The sequence below is a fragment of the Triplophysa dalaica genome, chromosome 12, assembly GCF_015846415.1.
Source record: "Triplophysa dalaica isolate WHDGS20190420 chromosome 12, ASM1584641v1, whole genome shotgun sequence".
NCBI classification, from domain to species: Eukaryota; Metazoa; Chordata; class Actinopteri; order Cypriniformes; family Nemacheilidae; genus Triplophysa; species Triplophysa dalaica.
Window position 1 is genome coordinate 2,457,801 of NC_079553.1, and position 23,155 is coordinate 2,480,955.

The 23,155-nt window shown below is 38.8% G+C and overlaps 3 protein-coding genes across 4 annotated transcripts in view; 1 reads left to right on the forward strand and 2 right to left on the reverse strand.

Annotated features, from left to right (window-relative positions):
- Positions 1 to 103: 103 nt before the first annotated feature.
- Positions 104 to 14,124, forward strand: pik3r4 (phosphoinositide-3-kinase, regulatory subunit 4). 2 transcript variants are annotated; one of them, XM_056762851.1, is made up of 21 exons: positions 104 to 299; positions 1,137 to 1,896; positions 1,979 to 2,112; positions 2,199 to 2,802; positions 3,886 to 4,020; positions 4,089 to 4,310; positions 4,442 to 4,615; positions 4,709 to 4,854; positions 5,059 to 5,262; positions 5,900 to 6,101; positions 6,207 to 6,227; positions 7,112 to 7,209; positions 7,630 to 7,852; positions 7,964 to 8,129; positions 8,750 to 8,914; positions 11,965 to 12,176; positions 12,305 to 12,436; positions 13,019 to 13,119; positions 13,197 to 13,285; positions 13,364 to 13,484; positions 13,580 to 14,124. In XM_056762851.1, exons 2-21 carry the CDS (start codon positions 1,179 to 1,181, stop codon positions 13,748 to 13,750), a joined length of 4,038 nt encoding a protein of 1,345 aa, XP_056618829.1. In that variant the 5' UTR covers positions 104 to 299; positions 1,137 to 1,178; the 3' UTR covers positions 13,751 to 14,124. The 2 variants fall into 2 exon arrangements, with proteins under 2 accessions (XP_056618829.1, XP_056618830.1); XM_056762852.1 differs by lacking the exon at positions 6,207 to 6,227.
- LOC130433133 (ictacalcin-like) lies at positions 9,088 to 10,592 on the reverse strand. Its single transcript, XM_056762853.1, has 3 exons — positions 10,482 to 10,592; positions 9,489 to 9,631; positions 9,088 to 9,379 (listed from the first exon to the last, which is right to left on the reverse strand). The coding sequence occupies exons 2-3, from the start codon at positions 9,624 to 9,626 to the stop codon at positions 9,239 to 9,241; spliced, it is 279 nt and encodes a 92-aa protein (XP_056618831.1). The 5' UTR covers positions 9,627 to 9,631; positions 10,482 to 10,592; the 3' UTR covers positions 9,088 to 9,238.
- A 2,127-nt stretch (positions 14,125 to 16,251) lies between the features above and the next one.
- The window catches only part of col6a4a (collagen, type VI, alpha 4a), a 34,476-nt gene continuing 27,572 nt past the window's right edge, over positions 16,252 to 23,155 (reverse strand). Inside the window, exons 36-41 of the mRNA XM_056762854.1 lie at positions 21,745 to 22,413; positions 20,854 to 20,953; positions 20,642 to 20,760; positions 19,394 to 19,564; positions 18,225 to 18,269; positions 16,252 to 18,044 (exon numbers count right to left, since the gene is read on the reverse strand). Coding sequence (XP_056618832.1) covers positions 17,872 to 18,044; positions 18,225 to 18,269; positions 19,394 to 19,564; positions 20,642 to 20,760; positions 20,854 to 20,953; positions 21,745 to 22,413 — 1,277 coding nt within the window. The 3' untranslated portion in view covers positions 16,252 to 17,871. The remainder of the gene's footprint in view (positions 18,045 to 18,224; positions 18,270 to 19,393; positions 19,565 to 20,641; positions 20,761 to 20,853; positions 20,954 to 21,744; positions 22,414 to 23,155) is intronic.

Below are 23,155 nucleotides of genomic sequence, written 5' to 3' on the forward strand. Positions count from 1 at the left end.
GCTGATCTAGGATCAGCCGTGCAACGCATCCCTCCAATAGCGTGCCTGTAATGAGTCACGATCAGATCCCGTATCAGCCAATGCTGTCACAATCTTATCCCTCATTTCACTTCTGATATAATAACAAACGGATCTGATCTTTGACGTCAGTGTCTGTATTTTGTATCATTTCGTACATTTTGCTAGTATCGTTAGTATTAACGCGTTTAAGATGTAGATCGTCTTTTGAGTCCGAAAGAAATGAACAAGATGTCCAGCTAACCTGTTTTTATTTGCCAACGCTGGGACCCGAACATCAGGTAAACAAAATGTTTATATTTACATTAATGTTTCATTATACACATAACATATGTCACTGATAGTTTATATTTAGAGAACATAACAATAATGCATCTGCTTTGAGTTTTGGTGTCATTTTAGCTACTGTTGCTAACAGATATGATGCAGCAATTCATGTCTCATGACACTGTAATGTGATACAAAGTAGACACCGGACACAACTGATGCATAACATGATTTTACACGTCTTTTATATATTAATACTGGAATTCCAAGTCATTTTCAGTAATCATGTAAAGAAAGATTTATAACTGTTACAACCCTTACACAACGAAAATATGTTTCCCTGTATATTACTTGTAAATAATGTTATAATGCTTGTTTGAATTATACATGTATAATTAATGTTAAATAATTCAGCTATTCATATAATGTAAAATAGCAGTTAAATAGTGTAATGCATTACTTATTATCTTGCAAATATTATTTAAAATAGTGTATTGTTTTTCCAGTATAGGTAGAGTCTTCCCATATGAAAATACTGTTTTACACTGTTGCTATAGTAAACAGAAAAGAATACAGTATTTATTACTGTTAATCCATTTAACATATTCATTATGACATAATACTTATATATATATATATATATATATATATATATATATATATAGTATACTACGGTATGACATTTAATAGACTACAGTATACTACAATACAGTATACCACAATTTAGCACAGTTAACTGTAGAAAAAATGAAAGTACTTCATGTGTTTTGATGACAAATATCCAGCCGTCTAGTCATATAAATTAAATATGATTTTTCTGTCTCTCTGTCTGTCTATCTAATCCCTATTAGGTAGAGAATTGTCTTGTGGACGACCATCTCTAACCCAGTAAGATGGGGAATCAGCTCGCAGGAATCGCTCCATCGCAAATACTCGCAGTGGACAGTTACTTCTCAGACATCCATGATTACGAGTATGACAAGAGCCTGGGCAGTACACGGTTCTTCAAAGTGGCCCGAGCCAAACATAGAGAGGGTTTGGTGGTGGTTAAGGTCTTCGCGATCCAGGACCCCTCCCTGCCCCTGACCAGCTACAAGCAGGAGCTGGAGGAGCTGAAAATCCGACTGCACTCTTGTCAAAACTGTCTCCCTTTTCAAAAAGCCACGCTCACCGAAAAAGCAGCCATTCTCTTTCGCCAGTACGTGCGTGATAACTTGTACGACCGCATCAGCACACGTCCATTCCTCAACAACGTGGAGAAGAAGTGGATCGCCTTCCAGATCCTCAATGCTGTGGATCAGGCCCATAAATCCGGTGTGCGTCACGGCGACATTAAAACCGAGAACGTGATGGTAACAAGCTGGAACTGGGTGCTGCTTACGGACTTTGCTAGTTTTAAACCCACGTACTTGCCAGAGGACAACCCTGCAGATTTCAACTACTTTTTCGACACGTCGAGGAGGAGGACGTGCTACATCGCTCCCGAAAGATTTGTGGATGGCAGCATGTTTGCAACAGAAAGCGACCAGACAACTCCGCTTGTGGATCTCTCCAGCAGTGGCCAGAGGACCAGAGGAGAGCTCAAGCAGCCCATGGACATCTTCTCAGCTGGTATAAATGTTGTCACGATGGTCGTGGAATATAATGGGACGTCTGATTCTGCATTGACATTGTTGTATTCTTTCTTTTTCAGGATGTGTGATTGCAGAGCTATTCACAGAAGGAGTTCCACTGTTCGATCTCTCACAGTTGCTGGCTTACCGTAACGGACATTTCCAAACCGAACAAGTGCTGATGAAAATTGAGGATCGATGTATAAGAGAGCTGGTACAATTTCCTTTACATTCCTTTCTATAGATGTTTAGCATTCGTTTCCCTAAACTCATGCTAACTTACGTCCTTTGAATCTCTAGGTGTTGCAAATGGTACAGCGAGAACCAGAAAAACGTCTGACGGCCGAAGAATACCTGAAACATCAGCGAGGCAAAGCTTTCCCAGAAATCTTTTACACCTTCCTCCAACCCTACATGGCCCAGTTTGCCAAGGAGACCTTCCAGTCCGCTGACGAAAGGGTGCTGGTGATCCGTAAGAACCTGGAGAACATTCTCAACAACCTGTGCGGGGATGCTGGGAAACCAGAAAAACAGGAGAAGGCATCTGAAGAGCTTAGTTCTTCCAAGGAGCAGGGTCTGGTGGTGCTGGTGTCTGTGATCACTTCCTGTCTCCAGACGCTGCGCTTTTGCGATTCCAAGCTGGCTGCGCTGGAGCTGGTACTGCATCTGGCAGGTCGGCTGAATGTGGCGATACTGCTGGACAGAATCACACCGTACCTGCTGCACTTCTGCAACGACTCCATGCCCCGCGTCAGGGCTGAAGCCGTGCGCACGCTGACCAAAGTGCTCGCGCTGGTCAAGGAGGTTCCTCGGAACGACGTTAATATCTACCCGGAATACATCTTGCCTGGGATTGCACACTTGGCCCAAGATGAAGCCACGATTGTCAGACTTGCTTATGCGGGTAAAATAGAAGGAATTGTTTGTGTGATAAAGTGAATGTTCACCTAAAAATGACAATTCTGTCATCATTTAGGCACCCTTTTCTCATTTCAAATCTGCATGACGTTCTTTCTTTTACAGAACACAAAAGAAGATATTTTGAAGAATGTTGGTAACCAGACAACGGTAGTACCCACTGACTTGTCTATATTTTGAAGAATGTTGGTAACCAGACAACGGTCTATACAATATAAGTCAATGGGTACTGCCATTGTTCGGTTACTGACATTTTTCCAAATACCTTCTTTTGTGTTTTGTAAAAGAAGGAACATCATGCAGGTTTGAAAGGACAAGATGGTGACAGTGATAGTTCACCTAAAAATGAAAATTCTAAGTCAAATGAAGCCTATTTACTTTTTTGGCACCATTTTTAGATGATGTCATCATCAATCCATCTTTTTCCTCTTTCTTCTAATTGCTCTATCTGCCATCTTTTTACTTTGTAATGCCCATTTTTCACAATCTATACGCCCTTTTCACAATGACGTTATTTACCCTCCGCCTTTTCTCAAAGCAGTGTATCATAACATCCGTCTTAAAACAAAGACGGAGAAGAAGAAGAAAACTTCTGTTTTGCCGTCGCGCTGAAATTTAACAACAGTGAAAATAAGACTGACAGAACACGTATTCAAGTTCTTATCATAGCACCTTTGCTAACACAAAAGGAAAACCAAATACTTACCTTCATAATCAAACAGGTACTGTTGAACGAAGAATTTGTATCCTTTATCTAGCTTTGATCGTGTCGTAAGCGAAAATGTGTCTGCATGATGTTGTACATCATCTTGCTGTATTTGTGGCAGCTGTGGAAGGGACTTGGTAAAGTCCATTCTGAGGCGCTAGCGGAAGTAACGCTACACTACTAAGCGGCAGAACGGAAGATGTGTGAGGTCATGTGAAAAGGGCCTATTGTTAAATTGTGTCAGTAAGGAAAATGGGCTGCAAAAGCATGTTTCAAGTGGATTTCAACGTAAATATATACATGAAAGATAAAAACATGATGATGATAATGAATGATCAACCTAATGTGTTGTGGTTTCTATAGAAAACATAGCTCACTTAGCTGAGACAGCTCTGCGTTTTCTGGAGCTCGTGCAAGAGAACAATTTGAGCTCTGAACAAGACGTAAATGGAGAAGACACAGAAGAAATCCTTCACCCCAATGAAAACTACGATTCGGGTAAATATTGGTAACTGAGATTCAGACTTATGCGTCCGTTGTGGAGATTATTCATCTCTTGTCTGTAGAGTTGCAGGCACTACATGAGATGGTTCAGCAGAAGGTTGTGACTTTACTGAGCGATCCGGAGAACATCGTCAAACAGACGCTGATGGAGAACGGCATCACGCGCCTCTGCGTGTTCTTCGGCCGGCAGAAGGCCAACGACGTGCTCCTCTCCCACATGATCACCTTCCTCAATGACAAAAATGACTGGCACCTCCGTGGGGCTTTCTTCGACAGCATAGTGGGTAAGCTGCCACCACAACGTTCTTGCAATTGATCTTCCATAATTCTGTGCTAGAACCATGCTTGAAGCCACTTGAACGAGTCAGAAACATACTCTTAGCACCCTGGTAACCAGATATTGTCCTCCCTGAAGGTGTCGCAGCATATGTGGGCTGGCAGAGTTCCTCCATCCTGAAGCCTCTTCTGCAGCAGGGCCTGAGTGATGTTGAGGAGTTTGTCATTTATAAAGCGCTCAACGCTCTTACTTTCATGTGTCAACTGGGATTGCTGCAGAAGCCTCACATCTATGAGTTTGTCAGTGATATTGGTGAGAGAAATAATCTTGTCTTGTATTTCTTAAGTATATGCAGTCGGCTTTGTAAATCTATTCTGTATTAATTACAATGTTACTATCCCAAAGCTCCTTTCTCGTGTCACCCCAATCTGTGGATCCGCTATGGAGCTGTGGGTTTCATCACGGTGGTTGCTCAGCATCTAAACATCGCTGACGTCTACTGCAAACTCATGCCCCATCTCAATCCCTTCATCACCCAGCCTATTATACAGGTAAGAAAACATCATGGTCATCCTTTACATTCTTCGATTTTCAGCCTTTACAAATAAGCGTTTTCTTTCTCAAGAACTCAATATTTATTGAAGGTCATTCATCGTAGTGTTTGGAGAAAGATTTTAATTAGGGTTCGCAGTTGAATCTTTATTTAGTCTTATTCGGTATGTATTGATGACACGTTTTTTTGCTGATATTGGCAGATTGATATAAAGATCGTGCTGCTCAGCGTGCTGAAAGAGCCAGTGAGTCGTTCCATCTTCGACTATGCACTGCGCTCCAAAGACATCGGCAACCTCTTCCGACACCTGCTGCTCCGGCAAAAAAAACGCAACGGCTCCATCCCAGAATGCCCCATTCCAGAGGACCCTGCGATTGCTCAGCTGCTTAAGAAACTTCTGTCACAGGTGTTAGAAACCTTCCTACATTTTCTGCCCCGCTGTTTCTGTAGTTGTATTTCATGTATACTTGTTAATGTACACGGTTACTTAAAAGGGAACTTAGCATTAGACTAACAAAATTTTTGTCATACATTAAAACGGTGAACGATTTATTTATTAAAGTAAAGATAAAGTATTTAGAATTTATTAATTGCATCTTGAATAAACAATTTACAGCAAGTAAAGTATTCTTGTGGTAACATCCCTTGTTGTTTCAGGAATTCCACATTTCAAGCAAAATAAAATTCATATAATTCATCAAATAAAGTTCTCCCAAAAATAAAATTCTGTCATCAATTACTCAACCTGTATGACTTCCTTACTTCCACAGAACACAAAAGAAGATATTTTGAAGAATGTTGGAAACATGCCTCCATTCACTTGCATTGGTTTTGTTTCCATACAGTAGAAGTTATGGGGGCCAACATTCTTCAAAATATCTTCTTTTGTGTTCAATGGAAGGAAGAAAGTCATACAGGTTTGAAACGACGAGAGTGTGAGTAAATGATGACTGAATTTTTGGGTGAACTTTCCCTTTAACCCAAAGATGTTGAGCCAGGAGACCACTGATCACATTAAGCTCTAATCATGTGATCTCTTTCAGGGAATGACAGAAGCTGAGGAGGACAAGCTTTTGGCTCTCAAAGATTTCATGCTCAAGTCCAACAAGGCCAAAGCCAACATCATAGACCAGAGTCACCTGAATGATGGTGCTCACAGCGGAATTATTGATCTCGGAACGCTGGGCATCACCGGCCGACAGGTGGACCTTATCAAACCCAAGCAGGAGTCAGAAGACAAAAGAGGTGTGCTGCACGCTGCCGTTATTACTGTACTTTAGTTAATTAAGCCCAGTCATTCCATTGGTTTACCATTGAAATTAATGCATTATATTTTTTATTTGTGTACAGATTTCATCAATACTGTCTCTGGTATATTGCTAGTTCTTGACTTCTGTTTGGTGTTACGTTTACATCTTACACCTTGACTAACTCAGACCTTTCTCAGAACTGCGAATTCACAATTTGGTAGCTGACAAATATACTGTAAATGTTAAACACTAACAATGAAGAAAAATCTATTTTATGTTATTTTATATTCGTCATATAAAATAATATATTATTTACAGTTTGTTTTCTAAACATGTGCCATGTCACTCCATAGGGCGCATTTATGTTATATATGTCAACTACCAGATAATATAAATAATTCATACACAATAATACTAATAATGCTTTTTGTTGCAGTCGGTTTGTTACAAATTTAAAGATGTGTCGTTTTCGTGTGTGTGACAAATTAATTCATTGAAATGTTTATAAATCCAAAATCAGGAGCTTCCTCTCATTTTTTCCCGGACTTCTAAGGCATAATGGGCATTTGAGAGGCACGAATATTAGATATTACACATTTTTATAATGTCATATTGATTAATGTTTTGAGAAAATTTCACAAACATAGTAAAATGAGAACCAATTTGCATCTTTATAACTGTATGGCAGCAAAACTGTGGGTGGTTTGCTTTGTACAAAAAGTGAGATATTATTCGCTGAGATAAAAATTTGTCACACTTAAGTTAATTTTGTTTGGGAAATAACATTAGATTTTTTGCCTTGATACTATTTTCAGTTAACTAATATTAACTATAATAATATTAACTCATATAATTTGTGTTGAACATTTATAAATTTATTGCCTGACTTTTTCCATATGCCAGTCTGCTTGTTATTATTTTAATGGAGCATTGAATGTAAAAAAAAAAAAAAAAGTGTCTTGTGTCAAAAATCGGCTTTTAAAATGGATTCTTTTTCCCCTTCAGCTCGCAAACATACGAAACAGGATTCTAACTTGAACGAAGAGTGGAAGAGCATGTTCGGTTCTCTGGAGACGCCCAGCTCCGCCCCGACACCTCCGACGGTACCTAATGTTCTAGTTCCGAGCAGTGGTGGGGAACCCAACGGAACTCTGGGTGGAGAGAACCTACTATCTGTAGAGTTCCTCACAGACTCTTATCCTCCCTCATGTTTCATTCTCTGCCCAGGTCGACCACTGAGCTGACAGTGTGCTATCCATCCCCCCTTCCTTCTATCTCTGTCCTGCACTCACCTCCTTCACCCTTTTTGCCATCTTTTAACATCTTTCATTTATCAACATTGACGCGCTTTCATGAAACACCAGTGATACTGTGCATTTGCCTGTAATGCATTCAAGTGCAGTCAGTAGCCTCTTAAACCGTTGAGCCGTATTAGTTACCTGATATGCTGTATTTGCCTTAGAAATGGCATGTGCTTCAACAATCGGGATTTTAGCTTTTAACTTCCTTTTCACTCTCAAAAGGTACCTGAGAGCGGAGGCGTGCAGCCCAGAAAAGCCACAGCACTCCCCACTATTCAGGTGGTGCAGTCCGTAACCGGAACGTCTACGTATCAACGCCGCATCACCACATGCAAGGCAGAGCTGCAGCAGCTGGTGCAGCAAAAGAGAGAGCAATGCAACTCCGAGCGCATGGCCAAACAGATGATGGAAAGTGCAGAGTGGGAAAGCAAACCTCCGTTGCCAGGTAGAGCTGTCACATTGTTCACTCTTTGTCCAACCTTTGTTTGGTTTTTGCTGTTGTGTCTGTAAGAATAGCTTTTCATTTTTTCCACGGTGACCAACTATTGCAATTTAGGGTGGCATCCAAAAGGTCTCCTAGTGGCCCATCTTCACGAGCACAAAGCCACTGTGAATCGAATCAGAGTCTCAGACGAACACTCCATTTTTGCAACATGCTCAAATGATGGAAGTGTTAAAATCTGGGACAGCCAGAAAATGGAGGGCAAGACGACCACCACAAGGTGAGATATATCTTCCAAAGACTCTTTTCTACGTTTTTTTTACTGTTATGTAAGGCTGCTAGATATGTAGAAATGATCACAAATGCTCATATCGCGATCCGCAGTTATGCGTCCAAAAATATGAAATAAATATCATAAAGCTATGAAATTGCATTTTTTTTATACACGTCAACACATTATCACAACACTTTTTGTGTTGCTTGAAAAAGTATAGCTTTAATCAATGTTTTGCAGATAGAACCTTATAATTCCAAACAGGAAGTGATTTTACAGATACAGAAACCTATTCCATAGTCTTTTTCATGTACTGTATGAAAAAGATGTGTTCCCCATATCATTTTTGCTATATGAAATGCAAAAACTTTGAAGCTCAATATCTCAAAACTACTCCGAAGCAGACATAACTTTATATAATTTACATTTTTTTTTTTATCTACAGCTTTGTTCATTTACTTTTTAATTTAAACACATTTCATTCTCTAGTCATTCTTCATTCTCTAGTTCATTGCTTTATTTAGCAAGTAATGCCTTTCTGCATTTAAATCAATTTTATGATACTGATGTAGAAACAGTGATGTTGACGGAAAATGTTCCCAATAAACACCACATTATCTTTTCAGGTCTGTGCTGACGTATTCTCGGATTGGAGGCTTTGTGAAAACATTGACCTTTTGCCAGGGGTCACATTACCTCGCTGTGGCATCAGACAATGGTTCCATCCAGCTTCTCGCAGTGGAGGCGAACAAGCCCCCCAAATCACCCAAAGTCCAGTCCTGTCAGACCAGGTGTGTGCAGGTCTTATTAAAAACTAACCCCACTTGTCCTAACCTCAATTCCAAATATGTCAGCACTGTGTAAATGAAAACAAAACATATCCTTTTTTCCTGGAATTGAAGTTAAACCTTTCAGGATTTGTTTGTGTGGTGCTAAATAACAGAAAGTAGTCGAGACAATAAGCTTGTGAGAAATTCAATCTTTATTGATACATTGTCTCCCAGTGACGGCTCAGTTTGCTCAACAGAGTGTTAAATGAACCGTGTACACATGCAAGGTTGTAGGGAATACATTAAACAGAACTGAAATCAGTGTAAGCAAGCATTTTCTTTGAATCACTTTTTACCCAACTGCTCATCACACAACATAGTAATGCAGGCGACTAAAGTGGCGTACTCCTGAAAGTCCACACAGCCACTACCATCTGAATCCAGATCCTCAAAGATCTTGTCGACAGCTGCCTTGTCATCTGCTTTCTTTAACAAACAGAAAATTGAAATCACTTGTGAATTTCAGTTTTAAAGACAGCATGAGTGTACAGAAACGGTTCAAAGAAAATGTTTAGAAGAAACAGTTGCCTCTTACCCCCAAGATATCACCCAGCTCTGCATTGAGCAGGTCCTTGAGCTCGTTTTTGGCCAGAGTGGTCTTGTCTCCCTCCTTTCCAGAGTATTTATGAAAGGTGGCAATCAACATTGCCATGGCTTTCTGAATTTGAGACATGTTGACTAAGAAAACAAAGAAAGGTAATTCATCTACTGTATTTAGCATTGACAGTTAGTAGAGGATATGGAAAGTGTCACACCCACTATCAGCTTTGCATACAGAACAGGTTACAGAACTATTGTACACTGGGAGTCAGACGTAGGGGATGGAAGAAATTCATTTATATGAGTGAATTATGGCCAACGCCCTGACCACACCTCTGCTGTCAACTGTTTGAGAACAAACTCATTTCTGTATGAATACAGGACACAAGATCAGCAAAGCATGCTTGTGACCAAACAGTTCTTGGTGTTCATTGAATACCATAATAGGAAAAAATGACAACGGCAGTCAAAAGTGCCCCAGAAATGTTTGCTTTCTAACATTCTGTAAAATATGTTCAACAGAACAAAGAAATGTATATAGCAAATTTCCCTTTCATAGCAGTCAATGATTTCCAAGAACTGTTTGGTTACTAGCATTCATCCAACGATCTTTCTCTGTGTCCATCAGATCAAAGTAATTCATACAGATTTTCAGTTTTTTTATTTTTGGGTGAACTGTTCCTTTAAGTAACCAAATAGTAGTTTGTCTCAAAAACAATTTTTATATAGATTAAAAACCTTTAAGGATAATAACAAACTTAGCGTCCTAAAACGTTTGAAGCCCTCCACTTAAACTGAAGAAAAAAAATTCAGAAAGCAGAAATCAAGGACTTTGCGCAGCCAATGATGTACATCGGTTGTGGTTCAGATGTAGTGATTGAATGCTTCACTGTAAAGCAGGTAGTAATTGAGTTTAGCCCGTTAAAACTGCACCAATTGGACCTAAAATATGTCTGTTAGAACCAAACCCCACCTGACATTTACTCACCTCAGATTTCTGTAGAGTTTCCAAACAAGCAAAGAAGGAATCAAGAGTGATGTTGATGCTGGAGAGACGGGCGGTTTTATACGCAGAGAGGGGCACACCCTTCATCTTATCTGGTTGTTTGTTATATAATTATCTGTTGTCCACGTGAATTCTCATTCAGCTAGTTGATCCAGTTCCTAAATGCAGAAGCTAACGGCTAGTTACACATGGGCAAATGTATAGCAACCACCTTCCTATGACTGTTTAAGGGAACCAAAGCTATGATTACTCAAGGGAGATTGAATTCAGCAAGGATTTTGGTTGACTGACTTGTTGATGTGGCACTCTCAGTACAAATGAATGTAGTCATGACAAATAATTTAGCAATGGAACTTGAAATGCATACGTTTTTATCAGTGCACTCTTGAAAAGGGCGTTTCAAATGTTCTGTCATGTGTACAGATATCGCTGACAAAATGTTTGATGCATTGAAATATATTCATAACAATACAGGGCTTGCATTGACATGCAATACACATCAACTGTGCGTGCCGAGTCGGTGATGAACTTACATAAAAACATTTTTAGCAAAATGGACCACAGGGAGAAACAGGTGAAAGACTTAAACCCCATTGAAAATCGCATTCAACAAAAGGTCATCATCATATTTAACTTAAGTTGAGTAGTTCTGCTAAGAAGAGTGGGCAAATATTGCAAAGTCTAGATCTGCAAAGTTAGTAGAGACATATCCCAAGAGATTTATGGCCGTCATTAAAGCATGAGGTTTTTCAACAAAATACTGACACGAGGGGGTTATGTCTCTCTCTTGGATGTTATAGTAAATACAAAATGTGATTATTTTTAAGGGGGTTATTCTTTTCTGTATCTTCTGTAAGAAAGAACTTGCGAATGGCTGGTGTAACCCTACCCCGGTCTTAATCCCAGTCTCTCCATTGTGAGGATTTGCTTTATATGTTAGTTTTGGAGAAGACTAGTACAGAGGAAAAGAAGGCTGAGGGAGAAAGGGAGGTGCATCATGTCATAAAGAAATCATGGGCGAGGATGAATTGTGAGCAAAAAACAAAAGAACCACAAAATGGAATTCAAGAAAACTAGTATTTCAGGAACTGTGACAATTGAAAGTGGGATTTCCAGAGTTAGAAAGTAGGTTATTGACGTTATTGAAGTACTTAACAAGTATACATAATTCAAACCTACTGTACAGTAATTCAGATTGAATTAGATTTCTTTACGTCTCAGTTGTGCATGTCACTGTGTTCATGTGTTAATTCATTTTGCGCAACACATCTGATTTCTACCAAATGCTGTTTTCATTTTTATAGCAGCAAAGAACTCAAGACTCAAACCTTCTGTTCATTTGACAGACATTCATTTGAAACAGTTCCAACATATAAAGAGAAACATGAAACCTTTGGGTGTGTTTGAATGTTTGCAGAACTCACACCCAGGTGTTCAGGTAACTGAGCCATTATGTCTCTTTCAGGTTTTTGGATCTGAAGGATGAGGGCTGTGTGGTGGACGTTCATCACTTTAACTCCGGGCCGCAGACGGTGCTGGCCTACGCCACCGTGAATGGTTTCTTGGTGGGTTGGGACCTCCGCAGCAACAGCAATGCCTGGACCCTCCGTCACGACCTGCGTCAGGGACTCATTACGTCCTTCGCTGTTGACATGCACCAGTGTTGGCTGTGTGTGGGTGAGTCTGCTTCCCTTCAGAAATGAACATATGTTGTGTATCACTTTAAGTAAACTGTAAGATTTGATAAACTTCTAAAAGAATACATTTTAGCTTGACAGAGCTTTTTTTGTTTTTGCCCTTTAAAGGCACAAGCAATGGCACTATGGCATGCTGGGATATGCGCTTTCAGCTACCAATTTCAAGCCACTCCCATCCAACCCGAGCTCGAATCAGGCGGCTGCTCATGCATCCACTCTACCAGTCGTCCGTCATCGCAGGCGAGTCAACTTCTGTTCTTTAAACCAAACTGAACTTTATCAAATTCCCCTTTTTAATTGTGCCGGGTTTCATACATTACACATATACTAAAGCTGACAAGATTAAGATTTCTTAAATGTGGGGGAGATGTGGAGATTTTAGTGGCATCTAGTGGTGAGATTGCTAATTGCAACCAATGGCTCACTCCAACCCTCGCCCCTCCCTTTTGAAGCACTATGGTGGCTGACACAGAACTAAGATATGGTCACGTTTTTGCTTCTTTGCCGAATGTGAAAACGTATTTACAAATCAGGCTCTGCAGAGCAGTTTGTCCGTTTAGGGCTACTGTAGAAACATGATGAATTCCATGTGAGGGGACCAGCGGTGTATGTAGAGAGAAATAGCTCATTCTAAGATAAAAACATAAAGCTTCATTATGTTAGGTCTTTATTCACTTCTGAAGACATAGTTATGTATATTATATTGCATTTCTATCAATAGATCCTCAAATAAATAACACACAGCACCTTTAACTGAATAAATGTACAGTGATATGCAATCACACAGTATGTGATAGTAAAGACGTTTTCTTGTCTCTTTAGCTGTGCAAGGTAACAATGAGGTGTCCATGTGGGACATGGAGACAGGAGACAGGAAGTTTACGCTGTGGGCCAGCTCCACCCCTCCACTTTCAGAGATGCAGGTATGTTGTCACCTTCTCCATAACAAATCCCATTAAGAGACCCCTACCTGATCTGATCCATCTGTTGCGTTTTACAGCCATCTCCTCACAGTGTGAATGGGATATACTGCAGTCCCGCTGATGGAAACCCTCTGTTACTGACAGCTGGATCTGACATGAGAATCAGGTGTGCTTTATTAGCGAATCAAATCACTGTTGGAACATTTATTATGAAATATACATAGTATATATTATTTTTCTACAGGTTTTGGGATCTGGCCTACCCCGAGAGGTCGTACATTGTCGCCGGTGGTGCGAATGACTCTCTTCATTGTCCTTCTGTGTTTTACAACCGCAAGATCATCGAGGGGACGGAAGTAGTACAGGTTTGAAGCTACTACCTTATTTTCTTGGTCTGTTCATTTCACATTGAGATGTTCAGCGGGTATTTATATATTTTTGTCTCCCGTAACCTCACCAGGAAATTCACAGCAAGCAGAAGAGCGGATCCACCGAAGACACACCTCGCCGTGGCCCCGAGTCCCTCCCTGTGGGCCATCATGACATCATCACTGACATCGCTACTTTCCAGACCACCCAGGGCTTCATAGTCACGTCCTCTAGAGATGGTATTGTCAAAGTCTGGAAATGAGTTGTGCCGTGCCCTTTGTATGGACGTCCGAACATGCTCAATGTGAATTTAAATATGCCAATTAATATAATTTTGTCTGAAAATAAAATACATTTTAAAAAGAAACTAAGCAATGTATCCAGCACCTGTAGTGAGACACAGTATAAATGTTGTTTCGGAACATGTATATACAACTTCAGAATGAAAGACATGCAAAGTATGGGACTGAAACTTTCACTGTAAGCGCCGTTATAGGAATGCATACGGTAAAATAATGCACAAAAAAATACACTGTAGTGATCAGAGTTTTTATTGTCGAGTACCAGTTAAGTACATAACATTACATTATATCCAATATATCAATAAAATAAATTTGAATGAAAACAGAATAATAACCAATATTTGGAAAATGTTTTTGATTTGTCAATCATCTTTTATGGAATTTAAGTTGTGTTCCTGAATGTAAAAACCAGTGAGAAAGATAGAAAGCCTATAAGGAATTCAATCTTTATTGAAACCTCTCCAGCAACATTTTTACAGATTACTTATCAAAATATTAATAGTGTACGCAAGCAAGAGTTATGAATGTAATAAACAGAATTTATATGCAGTTTCATCACGGCCTCAAAAAAGTTAATAGGGAATTAAATCTTCTGTATTTGGTCTAAGATTGAAACTGTGTAAAGAGAACGGGTCCCACCTGCATTGTGTACTGGGAGTCAGAAGTATGGGATGGATGAAATGAATTTACATGAACAAGTAAATTATGGCCAACACCCTACTCCAAGTAGTGATGGCTGCCTGCAGCCAGGAGAACTGCTGGTGGGAGGAGTTAACGCCACAAACTGCAAGTGGGAGGAGCTTAGGCCGTAAATAGGATGGATTTCACTAGGTGATTGAGAATGGCAGGAGGTAGAGACAGTAATGAAAACACTTTTAAACATTAAATTTCCTTGCAGTTTAAAGTTTTGTTTTATCACAATTTGTCAAAATGAATCAAATGAATATACAATGAAACGAAACGAAAACTTTTTTATGAGCAAAGCCCGTTTTAGTCCACCGGAAGTTCGATGCAACGTGAAGTTACGGCCAGCATGGCATAATAAAGTTTCGACAAATATACACTCAGCAACGTTACTTTCTTCACTTTGACATCAAAAAAATAATTATGAATATTCAGGTATTTTAACTTCAGAAACTACTTTTCTCATTACCTCTGCGGTTTCTGTTTATTATTAAATTATTTAAAATGATCGTTCACTGCTGTTCTGACATGTTGTGCTACCATCAGATTATGCTTCCCTTTCACGTGAGTTAGGTTTAGGGTTTCGGGAGGGGCTCGTCTTGTGTTTTTCTATTTTAAATATCCCGCCACCAAGTGTTGTATGTGGATTTTGAGATTTGTCCAGCAGGGGGCAGTAACGCGTTGTGTATGGAGCGCTGCAAGAGGCTGTGAAGAAGGGCTCTTCAGAATGAAGGGTACAAATAATGGTTCTGTGTGTAACAGTTAAGACAATAAACGGAAGAACGACTAGATGACGTCATGAAACGATGATTAGCAAATGAAGAGTTGATTTGCAAAAAAATATGTTCAAAACAATGTTTAATTGTGCATTCAAATTAATATCAATTAAACTGCAATTCTGTTCTTTTGAACTAACTAACAAAATAAAAACATGATTGAATTTTTGTAAACTAAGTTATCTGTTTTTTCCAAATAAACTCTTCACATTGAGTTGATTTGTTTTTTAAGTGTATTTAAAGTTGTTTTAAATGTTTATTAAAAGTTTTGTAATAACAATTGTACCGGACCTTTGACGTTCAAGAATTCATATTCAGTCCATTGAATGTAAACTTATAATCGTGTAATAGAGATGAGCCCTTTGAGATGTAACGAAGGGTTTGTGTGCATGTCTGAAGAAGTGATGGGTCATCAATAAGTGACCATTGAGAATGATGGCCTTCTCTGAGTCTTCTTTTTGTGAGTATCCCAAGATACTACACAAACTGGATTATGACCCAATACCACAAAACACACAACATTAAATGAACCAATTAATAGAATATAAATTAAATATTGCAGTTATAATAATTACAACAATTATAGTAATTACAAAATTAAATTAATTAAATAAATAAATGCACTGTTAGTGTTTTAACAGATTTACATAGCGAGTTAGCCAGTCACCACTGACATCTCAACATCCCAGACCTCCCAGGGCTTCAAAGTCATGTCTTAGAGACGGTATTGTCAAAGTCTGGAAGTTATGGTACGGAAACCCTTTGAATGTACGTCTGAACAATACATATTTGAAAGAAACTAAGCCATGTATCCTACAGCGGTAGTGGGACCTTATTTAAAGTCTTTTATGTTACACACACAACAGTATTATACAGTAAATGTTGTTTCTGCAGATGTAACTTACATGCATGTAGCTTCTGTCCGATTTAAAGCATGTGACTCAAACTTCCACTGTATCAAGGTTACAGGAATGCATACAATACAATACTGCACAAAAAAGTGCTCTTTGAGTTTTTATTGAAACCAATTTAGCATATTTTAGCACAGTTTATTCTTATGTTTACACTATACATCTTACAGTATGTACGTTTATGTGTTTCATTGTATGTGATGTGACCAGAAAGATTTCCTATGCAGTAGTAACTCTGGTGCATGTTCAAATGCCAAAAACGTCCAAATCTAACAATCTGCTGCCGTGCATGTCAATGTGTTTAGGTGCATCAATGCATTTTGTGCAGCACAGATGATATCCACAGTATGATGATTTTCATTTTTTCAACCTTATAAGAAATGCTGCCCAATGTATATGACCATTTATGTATAACGTTGTATCTGGCCTACAGTAAAAATGGTATAAAACATTCTTTTTTTAGTACATATGAAACTTAACGTAAACAACACAAGGGGAACACAGTCAGGTCAATCTTATTTGTATAATACTTTTCACAAAACATGTAGAGACGGTTTACTCAGACACACGTGCCTGGCCGATGGATCATTTCCGGTCTGTCTGTTTATCGGTATGGTTAGTGGCTAATAATAAACATTATATTTTGTTATTCATTTATTGTATAATAATTGTATTAAATAAACAATTTGTTGAATTTAAAGTCGGCATGAAAGTAAAAAGGTCAATTTAAATTGATTTACACAGTGTTTCAGTATTGATTATAAATGATTTATCCGTGCACATCATTATTTAAAAAATAATAATTTGCACTTATAATATTTAATCAAAAACGTTAAACTTCTTCCTCGACTCTAAACGACATCTCTTCGCTTCTTGTCTGGAGGAATGGCGCGAGGGCGGGGCTGCAATGACAGACAGATTGCAAACTGTATTGCAAATCTGACTCCATTTTGTTGGCGACCAGTCAATACTCCATGAACTAAGTCCCGCCCTACATTTTCCTCATTTCAGAAGTTTCACTCGGATATATGTCAGGATATGGAAGAAAAAAAATTGCTACTTCCGTTTCATGCCGACTTTTAAAAAACGTACGGTACATTGAAAACTAGTGGTTGAGCTCAGTATCGCAGTCTACATTCAAAATATTGGAGAGGCAAATTTAGCAAACGGTTCTTCTCGGTTTCTTTTGCTTGTTATAATAATTATTTATATACACTATATTGTTTGCAGACGTGTACCGGAAGTAATTTTCCGTCAACAAACGTGCACAAGCTCAGTAACGTTTATTTATGATGTTGCTCTGAAACCATCTATACATGTATTACAAACGTATTATGTATACAAGCAGTCACATTCTAATACATTTAAAATACAAAAAAGTTACAAAATCTTAATCAGTGTCAAATCTAATAGTCCACTTTCTTAGTTCTGTGTCACATTTCATCAACGAAAACCTTTTATGAACATTTGAACCAATACAAAAATAATTAGAAGATGGATCACTTAAAAGCTCGTACAGTTTGTTCATGTGGTAAAATATATTTTAATTTTCCAGCACAACATGCATGAAAATGACAATGCAACGTTTGCCATGATGAAACCGAGCTAACCGTATGTACGATTTACTATCGTGTACCAAATCCAAAATTATGTAATTTACATGAAACAGTTGCTAAATGTGAAGTGTCATCTGAAAAAGAGTAGTCCTGGTTAAGTGTTCTGTAAGCAAAGAGCTTCACACTGCTCCTGCGTGTCAAACCTGTTTTTGTTTCCTTCGCATCCTCCAAACCAGAAGTAGACACATTCATTCTGCTGGATGTCATAGTACCATTTTAAAACATACTGACTGCAGGGTCCAGCATTCTGTTTCATGAGACATGCATCTGTGTGTATCAGAGAGAAAACACAGAAAAAAATGCATAATACAATTAAGGCAATACTGTATTCAGCAAATTCTTGCATAATGGCTATTACATTTAATATATCATTACTTTTTTATATTGTTTACATTTGAATTTAACCCGTCTCTTTTAGATCACTAGAAATGGTGTTTCATTTCTTACCGTCATATATTGTTGTTTCCTCTTTCTGCACTGGTAGTTCAGGCTCTGGAGAGAGTAAATAAAATGACAGGTCATTCACAAGTCATGCAAAGCTAAGGATTAACAGTGGTATCATGATCACTAAGGTAACATCACCATAAAAAAGCCCCTTTCCGGTGTTGTGCTTTCAAAATGTGAAAGAAAATACACTGCAAAAATTGAAAAGTTGACTTAACTTAAATTAGCTTTTTTGAGTTTACACAACTTTTGGCCAAGTATTTCACCTATGTGTCACATGACTGTCAACTGAAAAAAATTGTTGAACCAACTTAAAATACATATAGAACAATCAAATTTCTGAATTCACTCAACTATTCACCAAGTTGACCCAACTCAAAAGATTATGTTTTATATAACGTTAATTTATATTTGTTCAATTATTATATTCCTACTCCACTTAAGTAACTGCTTAAGTAGTTTGTGTTTTAAACATTTTAGTAGTGACCTCACTGTGTCATTTACTTCATACGTCAACACTGAGCATATGAGCCTCAATCGTGTTAACAATCATAAAACATCATATAGTTAAAAAAGAAACTCTAAATACTAAAGGTAACTTACAATGACAACAAAAACAAAAAATATAGAGAGCAAACACTAAAATAGCAATAATATTAATAATTTTAAGCACTGAACTGAAAATTCTGCAATGCATGCTGGGAACTTTCAAAAACTAGAATTGTTTTTTGAGATTACACAATTTGGTAAATTGGTCAAACTTCTTGACGCGCTTTAGACAGTCACTTAGATATATAAGATCAGTCAACAAAATAATCTTTGTTGGTACCACATTTAGACTAATTTTGTTCAGCATGCTCAAAAAAACTTGTCCAAGTTACTTAATCACCTTTGTTGGGAGAACAATCTGAAGTTGTATTTTTTACAGTGTAGAAAAAAATCTTGTCTCGCATTGACAAAGAAATCAATGAAAAAACGAACAAGTGTCAGAATAGGGATAAGAATATTAACCACCTGCTACGTCTGAGTTTTACTAAAACAAGGGACTTTTCTTATGTGTTTAGAAAGTACACACAGCATCCTAAAGCCTTGAAATAAAAATCAGTTTCCTAGCACATTAACAAACGAGTCTGTGTTCAAGAATGCAAGATAGATATTAACAAAGAACCTACTGGGTTTTCCACAGGCTTGCATGCATTCAGTTTCTGAAGCAAACCGGTTACTGTTACCGCCACAACCACCGTACCAGAAGGGCAAACATGCACCGATTGCACCATTATAGTACCAGCGCGGTACATGTTCACCACAGACGATGCCCGTGTCGTCGTTTAGGTGACACTGACCTGAAAACAGAAAGAGCCATACGGGGACATGCAGCGTATGCATGCGGTTACACAGGAAAACAGTGATTTACACAACACTATTGTCAAGTTTAAACTACTGTCAAACACACACATGCAAATATTTTTCATAGGTTTTCATTCATGTTAATGTTATATAGAACTAATTGCTTTTTGGTTTGTTTTAATATATGTGGTATGTTATTTAAAGTGAATACTGATATAAATGATGTTTCCCAATGTAATTTTATAACATACTTATGTTACTATTACTAAAGAATTATGATTAAGGTTTTGAATTTTTTTTCTTCCAAAACCGAGATCAAAGCTCTCAAAGGCATTAACACAGCTATAGAAACAAAGAATTTACATTGATTCACTACAAACGACTTACTGTAAATTCGAAATATTTAAAAAAAATTAATGATTAAAACTATTTTGTCAAATATACACGACAACTAAAGCCAATGCACACAGCATGTTGACATCACATTGACATCTGCTTGCTTAGTTTCAAGAAGTGCAAGGGGTTTGCAGGGTCAGGGGCCCCTAAACGTGTGCCCAGAGGCCTGACACGACCATAAATCAATCTGGATGCCACCTGTGTTGTGCTTATTTAAGGACATTCAAACCAGCCAGACTTCTAAATGTTTAATAGTTCACTTCCTCATCCACTAGAACAAATGAACATCCGGAACAAATATTTGGGTTTGAAAACTTTGAGATGTCGTGTGGACTTTTTTATATTGCCATTAGATACATTTGGGTGTAAGATACAATATACAAAATCTTACTGTCAAACTTTATAACACGAAATGTAATTATCTTTAAAATACTGCAACTGTTTTGATGTCAGTTTTTGCTTAAACATGTGACCAGAAGAAAACGCAGCAGTTTTATGTTTGGATGACTGAATTAACATTTTTGAGAGCCTTGTGAAGAAGTATTGCTACATGATTTTTGTACAACTATTATTAATATTATGCTCAGTCATACTGACAGACATTCATTTTAAACCATAACAAATAAATAGGAACTCAGAAGCACTCAAAGACTGTTCAGAGGGTTTTAACAACGTACTCCATTCATGGTCAGCGAGTCTAAGTGAGTCTCCACGGCCTGAGGACTGCAAGTCTTCGGTCTCCTCCGTCTCCTGTTCCACATTAGCTGTCGCAGATGGAGTGGCTGGGAAAGGAACCCTGAAGAAATGGCATTTATAAGACAGTGGGCAAGTTTGTAGTAACTGATGTTTTGCATTAAATGAGGACTGGACCGGTTTTGTTATGGGATACCTTTGTACGGGCCTCTCTGCAGGCTGAAAGTTGGAAGTCTGACCTTGAAAATTACTACACTCCTTCTGGAGTGATGGTGGAGGGTATGAGTTGATATTCTCTGCAATCACAAAATCACTACATTAACACTGTGGAAAAGCCATTTTTAAGTGACACCCCACCCAGAGATAATCATCTGCAGGGGCGGACTGGAAAGCAAATTCGGCCCTGGATTATTTTGGCCCTACATCAATTCTGTTGACTAGTGGGGGCTGTTTGGCTTGCGGCGAGGGCTTGTTTGATGCCATCGGTCCTCTGATCAATTCTGACAACGGGTGGGGTGGTGGTTGTATGTAGTAACGTGTGCATTGCATTACATGTGTCCGACTCGCTAATGCCTTCGAGTTGCGTGCATTCTCGTTTATAATATGTCCACCGATCTTCCCTGGTCACAGCCATAGAGCGTTGGTTGCACGGCCGTTCTGGACTTTGACCGAATGTCCTACCTGTCAGTCCGCCCCTGATCATCTGCTCATGACAGCTTCACTTGTTAAAAGGTTTTTGATGCCTTCAATTTTTTTTTATAAGTAAAATCAAATTGGCATTACGAGTCATTTCGTCTTACTTTTTACATTTAGCAAAGCTCCTTTAAGCAATTTCAATCCTGTCATTTTCTTCAAAACTACATGACTTTCTTCCGTGCAACACAAAAGAAGATATTTTTGAGAAATGTCTCAGTGGTTTTGCGTCCATACAATGGAAGTCAACGGAGGCCGATATTGTTTGGTAACCAACGATTTAAAATATCTTCTTTGAGTTCTGCAGGAGAAAGAAAGTCATATGTCGACATCAAGCTGCAAAATTACGAAAATTGGGTGAACTGTCACTTTAAGAAAAAGAAAAGCTTCTTACTACTCAGGATGTGGAAGAATGTTCTTAAAAACCGCTGAGCGTAGTCCTGCTCTCCGTCTTTCAATTGACCCAGGCGAATAATGTGCTGCTCCAGAGGATAGCTGGCCATTTCCTCCACCTGAGTATTGTTAAAGTGGTCGCCCACTGTCATTGTAAACAGGACCACACCTTCGCACTTCGCCAACCTAGAGATAAAATCCAGCTTTGCTCTGTCGTGATATGCTGTTTGTTCGCCGACGATGGCCAGCACCATTTTCTTTTTACGCGCCTTAGGAGCCGTGAGGATGCTCTGCATGATGGCGTATTCCATTGCAAGACCCAGCGTGGAAGAGCCACCGGTTTGCTTTAACTCCTGGTCGATGCTTCTCTTCATTAGACTATGATCTTGGAACTGTTGGAAGTTGAAGATGACTTTCACACCAGACTGGGCTTCGCTGTATGTAGAGCTCTGTTGGTAGAGAGCAACTCTCGCCTGTCCGTCTGCCCTGCTGGGCTGATTGCTCACGACAATCTGATCGAGTACACTGCCAAGAACCTCTTTAACTCCCTCATACTGATCGGCCAGAATGCTACGGGAACCGTCGACGATCACGGCCAGGTCAAGGTCCACTTCTTGAGAAGAGGGTTGCAGGTTGGTGCCATCACAATCTTTAGCTGGTCTGCAAGGATCTTAGGAGAGAACGTATAGATATTATCACAGTTCATTTCACAGGAGAGGTTGTACTTTTAACCATGGGGAGAGAATTCTGTTTTAGATGTTTCTCTTAAAATTCATGAAGTGAAGTCAGAAGAAACACACAAGACCGGCATACAGTAAGTGTAACGAAAATAAAATCAATGAAATGTTTAATTTTTGTACACTTTTCTGGAAACATTTATATAAACTAAGCAAGGACTTAAAGGGATAGTTCAGCCAAAAAGTCCAGTTTGCCGTTTATATACTCAGTCACAGGCCATCCGAGATGAGTAGACCCATAAAGAAGATTGTTTGGTAAATCCGCAGCCCTCTCTGCTTCATATAATGGGAGTCTAAGGGGTCCACCTGTCTAAGAGTTCCTAAAGCACATAATTCCAAAAAGCGGCTCCTGGTGACGTTTTGACGTTTCGTGAAGCGAACCGTTTGATATTTTAATAAAACTGAGCGTCATTTTTAACAATATTAACCATAATGTGCTGCCTCTGCACACAATCGCAATCTTCTTCTTGTAGTATTTGGTGGTGGATGGCACGCCAGCGTCTGGTACGTTTAGTGCCACCTGTAGAAAGGGAGTGTTGAGGCTGTACAGTATGGCTAATATTATTAAAAATGACGTTCAAATTTATGAAAATATCGAGCGAGTCACTTCACACAACGTCGCCAGGAGCCGCTTTTTGGAATTATTTGCTTTAGGAACTCTTAGACAGGTGGACC

Bases quoted from the DNA above. Each gene is read 5' to 3' on its own strand.
- pik3r4 (XM_056762851.1), top strand. From the start codon at position 1,179: ATGGGGAATCAGCTCGCAGGAATCGCTCCATCGCAAATACTCGCAGTG. The intron at 6,228-7,111 runs GTATATTGCTAG...TTTCCCCTTCAG, and splicing joins TTTCATCAATACTGTCTCTG to CTCGCAAACATACGAAACAG. The intron at 8,915-11,964 runs GTGTGTGCAGGT...TGTCTCTTTCAG, and splicing joins GTCCAGTCCTGTCAGACCAG to GTTTTTGGATCTGAAGGATG.
- LOC130433133 (XM_056762853.1), bottom strand. From the start codon at position 9,626: ATGTCTCAAATTCAGAAAGCCATGGCAATGTTGATTGCCACCTTTCAT. The intron at 9,380-9,488 runs GTAAGAGGCAAC...TGTTTGTTAAAG, and splicing joins AGCTGGGTGATATCTTGGGG to AAAGCAGATGACAAGGCAGC.